This window comes from Anolis sagrei, chromosome 10, assembly GCF_037176765.1.
Source record: "Anolis sagrei isolate rAnoSag1 chromosome 10, rAnoSag1.mat, whole genome shotgun sequence".
NCBI lineage: Eukaryota > Metazoa > Chordata > Lepidosauria > Squamata > Dactyloidae > Anolis > Anolis sagrei.
Window position 1 is genome coordinate 35,569,297 of NC_090030.1, and position 9,583 is coordinate 35,578,879.

Sequence of the window (9,583 nt, forward strand, 5' to 3'; positions counted from 1 at the left end):
TGTTCATATTTGGGCATATTGAGTATTCCTGCCACGTTTGGTCCAGATGCATCATTATTTGAGTCCACAGTGCTCTCTGGATGCAGGTGTACTACAACTCCAAAACTGAAGATCAATGCGCACCAAACCCTTCTGGTTGGGGGTCCCCACAACATGGGGAACTGCATTGAGGGGTTGCGGCATTAGGAAGTTGAGAAACACTGCTGTAAACAGATCAGTTTCTGCAACAACATTGGTCCTGGTCTCCAGAGCTGAGATGCTCAGTTTTGTATGATAAACACAGAGACTTCCATGCGCTATATTTGGTGCATGCTGGAGTGGCTGTGAACTTCTCTCAGATTGGAGTAGACAGATGCGTGGAATTCCCATACGGTTTCCTCTTCTCTCTTTCTCTAGAAACTATTCCCTGTGGAACGTGCAGACCGGCCTGGGTTAATTGATGTGGGACGTTCCCTTAGACTGGGATGGAGAGCATGCTTCCCTCTGGATGCCCGCTTGTTTATGTGCCGGATATATCCGGCTTCTCCGCCCAGGGGCGGCTCGTCCATTACGCGAAGTAAGCAGTCGCAGAATACTTTTTTTTTGCCAGGGGTGCAAAGGCACCTCTGTAAATGCCTCTCGACCGCCACTTGAGGAGCTCCCCCTCAGCTCACAACAGCCCTAGCAGTCCGGGGGGGCCCTCGGCTTTCTTGCCTCGCTGCCGGGCGATCCTCTTCCCAAAGGGGCCGGGCCCTTGAGCCTCGCCTAGCCCCTCCCGTTCCTGCTCCACCCGGCCACCGGGTGCGCGAGAAGAGCCGGCGCTCAATCGTTCTCCGCGTTCGATCCCTTCCCCATGACCGGCTCCCTTTCCCGATCCCCCGGCGCTCCATCCGTCTCCTCTCCTCTCCCCAATCTGCGGGTGGGCCAAGGGGCGGAGCCGCTGCACCTGGCCCACTTCAGATCTGGAGGTGAGTCTGAAGACCCCAGCGTGCACACCAAAAGTCGCCTCTTCTCCTGACTTTCTCTTCAGCCATTGGGACCAAGAGAGAGAAAGAGGGAGGGAGAGAGCCCCTCCAGCTGGAGGTATCTCCCACCTCCGCTCCCTCCTTTGTTTCTGTGCCTACTTTCAGGAAAGGTGGGCATCTCCACCTCTCTCTCTCTCTCTCTCTCTCTCTCGGTCCGGAGGTGTGCCTGAAGACCCTGGCGTGTGCACCAAAAGTCACCTCTTCTCCTGACTTTCTCCTCAGCCATTGGGACCAAGAGAGAGAGAGAGAGAAAGAGGGAGAGAGAGAGCCCCTCCAGCTGGAGGTATCTCCCACCTCCGCTCCCTCCTTTGTTTTTGCGCCTACCTTCAGGAAAGGTGGGCATCTCCACCTCTCTCTCTCTCTCTCTCTCTCTCTCGGTCCGGAGGTGTGCCTGAAGACCCCAGCGTGCACACCAAAAGTCGCCTCTTCTCCAGACTTTCTCTTCAGCCATTGGGACCAAGAGGAGAGAGAGAGAGAGAGAGAGAGAGAGAGAGCCCCTCCAGCTGGAGGTATCTCCCACCTCCGCTCCCTCCTTTGTTTTGCGCTTACCTTCAGGAAAGGTGGGCATCTCCACCTCTCTCTCTCTCTCTCTCGGTCCGGAGGTGTGCCTGAAGACCCCGGCGTGTGCACCAAAAGTCACCTCTTCTCCTGACTTTCTCTTCAGCCATTGGCACCGAGAGAGAGAGAGAGAGGTGGAGATGCCCACCTTTCCTGAAGGTAGGCGCAAAAACAAAGGAGGGAGTGGAGGTGGGAGATACCTCCAGCCGGAGGGGCGCTCTCTCTCTCTCTCTTGGTCCCAATGGCTGAAGAGAAAGTCAGGAGAAGAGGCAACTTTTGGTGCGCACGCTGGGGTCTTCAGGCACACCTCCGGACCCAAAGTGGGCCAGGCAAGGGAGCAAGTGCGGCAAGTGTAGTTACTGGGATGTATAGTTCACCTACAATCAAAGAGCATTCTGAACTCCACCAATGATGGAATTGAACCAAATATGGCACACAGAACTCCCACCACAAACAGAAAATATATATCAATGATTGGTTGGGGGGGGGGGGTGCCAAAATACTGTTTGCTTACCGTTGAAAATTACCTGTCTCCGCCAATTAGTTCAAAGTGCCACATAGGGCGTTCCTCCCAGACCATCTCAACCCATATACCATATACACCCAGTGTATTTCATGACACTGAGTCCTTTCACACTACGCAACTCTACTTGAACGGGCATTGCAACCTCATGGAATCTTAGGATTTGTAGTTGTATTACTCTTACTAGCCATCCCCTTCCATGCGTTGCTGTGGCCCAGTCTGTATATATGTGTTTTGTATGTGTATATGTGTGCATATAAGTGTTTATTTATTTGTGTATATATGTGTGTTTGCTTGTGTGTATATATGTGTGTTTATGTGGGTTTATATATGTGTGTGCATGTGTGTGTGTAGATGCATATATATGTGTGTGTGTGTGTGTGCATATATTTGTGTGTTTAGTATGTATATTATTTATATTGTGTATATGTGTATGTTTATATACTTATTTGTGTGTATATATGTATGTATGGCTGTATGTGTAGATGTATAATAATAATAATAATAATAATAATAATACTTTATTTATACCCTGCTACCATCTCCCCTTCACCAACCATTTGTGACACTGATGAAGTACTTCCTCATTCTTTGCATGCTTGCTGGAGATTTTTTTTTTTTGCCTTGTAAATTAGTTAAATTTGCCTCCCCGCATAAGCGGTACCTAAATTTCCTACTTGACAGATGCAACTGTCTTTTGGGCTGCAAAGGTCGACAGCAAGCTACACAAATTGGTCGGACACTCACTCCGACCCGGGCTGGCTTCAAACTCATGACCTTTCAGTCAGAAGTGATCTCAATGCAGCTGACTCCCAGTCAGCTGCGCCACTGTGCTGTCGCGCCTGGGGGATATAACTCTTAGTGAAAGAGACATAGACGTGACATCTTTCCCCCAGGGGATTGCTTCTTGCCTTCCTTTAAAGAACTGGAACTCCCAAGGACCAAAACACTGTAGATAACTCAAAATGGGTTTTATTGTTCACAAAGAGTTATCCCTTTAAGGCAATAAGCGAGAAGTTTCAAAGGGGGTCAAGGAAATATACATTACAGTCTCTGGTTGGGTCCAAGGAGATTTCGCAGCTGAGAAGCTTTTCCTGTTCCCTCTTTTCTCAAGAGCTGTGAAGGTCAGAACAAACACAACCCCTAGTCTAATGGCCTATGTTGAAGGCACAGAGTCTTCCTTTTGATGCCAAAGGACCGGTTTGAAGGCGCTTGGGTCTCCTCAACGTTGTCCAGGGCGATCTGGGCATGAAGTATGAGTCCCAAGGGTAATAACCTTAGAATTGGTGATGAGAGGTAACTTAATTAAGGGCTTTAGAGCCAAGTCTCTTTCTCACGTCTGATAGAAAGTTTGATGGTAGAACGGAAAAGGAAAAGCTACATGTTCCACAGTAAGCAAACCAGACAATCTCCACATCAACACTGGTTAAAAAAACAAAACAAGAAATACTGTTTACCCACAAGCAGACAGAAATTACATATATTAGAAACCAACACTATCACGACTTTATGTTCCAGATCAGCAGACTGGGCCACAGCAATGCCTGGCAGGGGACGGCTAGTTAATATTAATATTATTAATAATAACAATAGATCACATCCTTAGCTGCTGCAAGAAGATCACACAGACAGACTACAAGCGGAGGCACAACAACGTTGCTCAGATGACCCATTGGAACTTGTGCCACAAAGACCATTTACCTGCGACAAAGAACTGGTGGGATCATAAGTCTGAAAAAGTTACAGAGAATGAATACGTCAAACTCCTCTGGGATTTACCAATTCAGACAGAGTTTTGGATCACAATACTCCTGGCTGTGTTAGAAAACCAAGTATGGGTCGTCGATGTCGCAATCCCAGACGACAGCAGGATTGAAGAGAAACAATTTGAAAAGCTGACACGATATGAGGATTTAAAGATCGAACTGCAAAGACTCTGGCACAAGCCAGTCAAGGGGGTCCCAGTGGTGATCGGCACACTGGGTGCAGTGCCTCAAGACCTTGGCCTGCACTTAAACACAATCGGCGCTGACAAAATTACCACCTGCCAGCTGCAGAAGGCCACCTTACTGGGATCTGCATGCATTATTTGCCGATACATCACACAGTCCTAGACACTTGGGAAGGGTCCGACGTGTGATCCAATACAACAGCCATCACTCATCTTGTTGTGTTTCTAATAATAATAATAATACAACAACACACAGTCCTAGACACTTGGGAAGCATCCGATGTGTGATTGCAGAGTGATCTTGTTTGCTGTTGACCCATCTTGTTGTGTATCTAATAATAATAATAATAATACATCACACAGTCCTAGACACTTGGGAAGGGTCCGTCGTGTGATCCAATACAACAACCAGCAGAGTGTCTGCTGTGGACTCCTCTTGTTGTGTATGTAATAATAATAGTAATAATAATAATAATAATAATAATAATAATAATATATCACACAGTCCTAGACGCTTGGGAAGGGTCCGACGTGTGATCCAATACAACAGCCAACAGAGTGTCTGCTGTGGACTCATCTTGTTGTGTTCCAAATAATAATAATAATAATAATAATAATAATAATAACAATAATAACAACAATAATAATAATAATACATCACACAGTCCTAGACACTTGGGAAGTGCCTGACGTGTGATCCATATCAACAGCCAGCAGAGTGTCTGCTGTGGACTCATCTTGTGGAGTTTCTAATAATAATAATAATAATAATAATAATAATAATAATAATAAATCACACAGTCCTAGACACTTGGGAAGTGTCCGACGTGTGATCCAATACAACAGCCAGCAGAGTGTCTACTGTGGACTTATCTTGTTGTGTATCTAATAATAATAATAATAATAATAATAATAATAATAATAATACATCACATAGTCCTAGACACTTGGGAAGTGTCCGACGTGCAATCCAATACAACAGGCAGCAAAGTGTCTGCTATGGACTCATCTTGTTGTGTTCCAAAGAATAATAATAATAATAATAATAATAATAATAATAATAATAATAATAATACATCACACAGTCCTAGACACTTGGGAAGCGTCCGACGTGTGATCCAATTCAACAGTCAGCAGAGTGAACTTGTCTGCTGTGGACTCATCTTGTTGTGTTTCTAATAATAATAATAATAATAATAATAATAATAATAATAATAATTTTTATTTATACCCCTCCACCATCTCCCCAATGGGGACTTGGGGCGGCTTACATGAGGCCAAGCCCTACAACACAATACAGTAAAAGACGTCAAAAACACAAACAATAACATAATAATTTGCATAAAACATAAAAATATAAAATTCAAATAAAATCATTCATAACACAGTAATGTGCCAATTGGGCTTTTGGACCAAACGTGAGTCGGATTCCACCCAAAATCTTGGAGTCAATGAGATGTTGTTGTTGTTGGCTGCCATAGTATCATCCGCTGCCCGGATGAGATGTTTATCATACCTCTCCTTGGCAAATCCCTTCCGACTGTGCGCACACTTTGTGCTCTTGGATCAAACAAAAAGCAGAGCGCGTTCCAGCAGAACATCTTCCCGGCTTCTCTTCTTTGTGGGTCTGAAGGCTTCCTTACCCCACTGATGGGTTAACGCAGAGAAAGAAGTTGGGAGCATAGGCTGCTGGAGATGAAGAAGAACTCCCAAATGTCACAGTCCATTTTCCCCAAATTCAACCAGTGTTTACATTTGGGCATATTGAGTATTCGTGCCAAGTTTGCTCCAAATCCATCATTGTTTGAGTCCACAGTGCTCTCTGGATGTAGGTGAACTACAACTCCCAAATTCAAGGTCAATGCCCACCAAGCCCTTCCAGTATTTTCTGTTCATCATGGGAGTTCTGTGTGCCAAGTCTGGTTCAATTCCATCGTTGGTGGGATTCAGGGTGCTCTTTGATTGTAGGTGAACTAGAAATCCCAGGAACTACAACTCCCAAATGTCATGGTCTATTTTCCTCAAACTCCATCAGTGTTCACATTTGGGGATAGTGAGTATACGTGCCAAGTTTGGTCCAGATCCATCATTGTTTGAGTCCACAGTGCTCTCTGGATTTAGGTGAACTACAACTCCCAAATTCAAGATCAATGCTAACCAAACCCTTCCAGTATTTTCTGTGGGTCATGGGAGTTCTGTGTGCCAAGTTTGGTTCAATTCCATTGTTGGTGGGGTCCAGGGTGCTCTTTGATTGTAGGCGAACTAGAAATCCCAGCAACTACAACTCCCAGGTGTCAAGGTCTATTTCCCCCAAACTCCAGCAGTGTTCACATTTGGGCATACTGAGTATTCATTCCAAGTTTGTTCCAGATCCATCAGTGCTTGAGTCCACAGTGCTCTCTGGATGTAGGTGAACTACAACTCCCAAACTCAAGGTCAATGCTCAGCAAACCCTTTGATTGTGGTTTGGTGAGCATTGACCTTGACCAAAAAAGACTGGAAGGGTTTGGTGAGAGTTGAAGTCCAAAACAGCTGGAGTTTGCCCATGACTGGACTAATCCAACCCCTTTCTGCACAGTCAAAGTACTCCTGACAGATGGTCATCCAGTCTCCAAGCTTCCAAGAAAGGAGAGAGAGAGTGGTAGAGTTGGAAGGGACCACTAACTAGTCCAATTCCCTTCTGCCATGCAGGGAAAGCACAAGCAAAGCTCCCCCAAGAGATGGCCAACCCAGGCTCTGTTTCAGAGCGCGCGCCAAACTGGGAGGCAGAGCGTTCCCCTGCTGAACAGCCAGAGGTGGCGAAGGGAGGGCCACTCACTCACTCACTCACCGGCGTTGCGCAGCTTGGGGTTGCGGAGGACGGAGAGGATGACCAGCGCGTTGCCCAGCAGGTCGCCCACGGTGGTGAGGAGCAGGACGGCGGCCAGCGAGTGGCGCGCCTCGCGGGGGAGGCGACCCTCCGCGCAGCTCCCGTTGCCCCCCGGCACCATCGCCCACCACGAGGAAGAAGAGGAGGAGGAGGAGGAAGAGCAGGAGGGCGACCCCGGCCCCACCGCCCCATCGGGGGGTCGCTCTCCTCTCGGAAAGGGGCGGAGGAGGAGGAGGAAGAAGGGGAAGGGGCAGCCAAACAGGCAGCCAAGCAGGAAGGCAGGCAGGCAGGCAGGGGTCCTCCTCCTCCTCCTCCTCCCCGTCGCCTCCTGCCACTCCTCCACCGCCTCGACACCTTCTCCTTCTACTCCTGCCTCTTCTTCTTCTCCTCCCCTTTCTCTCCTCCTCCGTCTCCTCCTTCTCTTCTCCTGTCCTTTTCCCTCCACCACTTCCTCCTCCCCCCTCCTTCTCTCTCCTTCCTCTTCTTCTTCTTCTCCAGATCTTCTTCCTCTCCTCCTTCCTCTTCTCCTTCTCCCTTCTCCAGACCTTCTTCTTCTTCTTCTCCTCTCCTCCTTCTCCTCCTTCCTCTCCTCCTTCTCCTCCTTCTCTTCTCCTGTCCTTTTCCCTCCACCACTTACTCCCTCCTTCCCCTGAGCTTCTTCCTCTTCTCTCCTTTCTCCTTCTTCTCCAGACCTTCTTCCTCTTCTCTATCCTTTTATCCTTCTCCTCCTTCTCCAGACCTTCTTCCTCTTCTTCTCCTCCTCCCCTCCTCCTCCTCTTCTCCTGTCCTTTCTCCACCACCACTTCCTCCTCCTTCTCCAGACCTTCTTCCTCTTCTTCCTCTCCTCCTTCTCCTCCTCCTCTTCTCCTGTCCTTTTCCCTCCACCACTTCCTCCCTCCTTCCCCTGAGCTTCTTCCTCTTCTCCTTCTCTTTCTTCTCCAGACCTTCTTCCTGTCCTCCTCCTTCCTCTTCTCCTTCTCCTCCTTCTCCAGACCGTCTTCCTCCTGTTCTTCTCCTCCTCCCCTCCTCCTCCCGCTTCCTCTCCTCCTTCTCTTCTCCTGTACTTTCTCCTCCACTTCCTCCTTCCCTCCGTCCTCCTTCCCCTGAGCTTCTGCCTCTTCTCATCTCCTTCCTCCTCCTTCTTCTCCAGACCTTCTTCCACTTCTCCTCCTTCCCCTTCTCCTCCTTCTCCAGACCTTCTTCCTCTTCTTCTCTCCTCCTTCTCTTCTCCTGTCCTTTTCCCTCCACCACTTCCTCCCTCCTTCCCCTGAGCTTCTTCCTCTTCTCCTCTCCTTCCTCCTTCTCCTTCTTCTCCAGACCTTCTTCCTCTTCTCTATCCTTTTCTCCTTCTCCTCCTTCTCCAGACTTTCTTCCTCTTCTCCTCCTCCTCCCCTTCTCCTCCTCCTCCTCTTCTCCTTTCTCCACCACCACTTCCTCCTCCTTCTCCAGACCTTCTTCCTCTTCTTCCTCTCCTCCTTCTCCTCCTCCTCTTCTCCTGTCCTTTCTCCTCCACCACTTCCTCCTCCCTCCTCCTTCTCCTCCTTTCTCTTCTCCTTCTCCTCCTTTTCCAGACTGTCTTCCTCTTGTTCTTCTCCTCCTCCCCTCCTTCTCCCCCTTCCTCTCCTCCTTCTCTTCTCCTGTCCTTTCTCCTCCACTTCCTCCTTCCCTCCCTCCTCCTTCCCCTGAGCTTCTTCCTCTTCTCCTCTCCTTCCTCCTTCTCCTTCTTCTCCAGACCTTCTTCCTCTCCTCCTCTTTCCTCTTCTCCTTCTCCTCCTTCTCCAGACCTTCTTCCTCTCCTTCTCCTCCTCCCCTCATCCTCCTCATTCCTCTCCTCCTCCTCTTCTCCTGTCCTTTCTCCACCACCACTTCCTCCTCCCTCCTCCTCCTCCTGAGCTTCTTCCTCTTCTCCTCTCCTTCCTCCTTCTCCTTCTTCTCCAGACCTTCTTCCTCTTCTCCTCCTCCTCTTCTCCTTCTCCTCCTTCTCCAGACCTTCTTCCTCTTCTCCTCCTCCTCCCCTCCTCCTCCTCATTCCTCTCCTCCTCCTCTTCTCCTGTCCTTCCTCCACCACCACTTCCTCCTCCCTCCTCCTCCTCCTGACCTTCTCTTCTTCTCCTCTCCTCCTCCTCCTCCTGACCTTCTTCCTCTTCTCCTTTCCTCCTTTTTCTCCAGACCTTCTTCCTCTTCTCCTCCTCCTTCCCTCCTTCTTCTCCTTCCCCCTCTACTTCTCCTCCTCCTCCTCCTCTTCTCCTGTCCTTTCTCCACCACCACTTCCTCCTCACTCCTCCTCCTTCTTCTCCTGAGCTTCCTCCTCTTCTCCTCTCCTTCCTCCTTCTCCTCCTTCTCCAGACCTTCTTCCTCTTCTCCTTCTTCCTATTCTCCTTCTCCTCCTTCTCCATACCTTCTTCCTCTTCTCCACCGCTGAACATCTCTCTCTCTCTCTCACCGTCAGGAAGTTCTTCCTCATGTTCCGGCAGAATCTCCTTTCTTTCCTGTAGTTTGAAGCCATTGTTCCGCATCCTAATGTTTGTTAGGTTTGGGCGCTGGTTTTGCCATTCTCTTCCTCTGGAACTGAGGAAAGCCTAGGCTGTTCAAAGCCACTCAATGGGTTTCCATAGCCAAGCAGGGATTCGAACCCTCATCTCCTGGAGTCCTTGCTCAGGACTCACAAGGTCCTGAGC

The 9,583-nt window shown here is 48.7% G+C and overlaps 1 protein-coding gene across 1 annotated transcript in view; it reads right to left on the reverse strand.

The window, feature by feature from the left end:
- The window catches only part of GPR50 (G protein-coupled receptor 50), a 65,122-nt gene extending 58,063 nt beyond the window's left edge, over positions 1-7,059 (reverse strand). Inside the window, exon 1 of the mRNA XM_067471694.1 lies at positions 6,867-7,059. Within this exon, the coding sequence (XP_067327795.1) occupies positions 6,867-7,026 (160 nt within the window). The 5' untranslated portion in view covers positions 7,027-7,059. The remainder of the gene's footprint in view (positions 1-6,866) is intronic.
- Between the last annotated feature and the right edge of the window lie 2,524 nt (positions 7,060-9,583).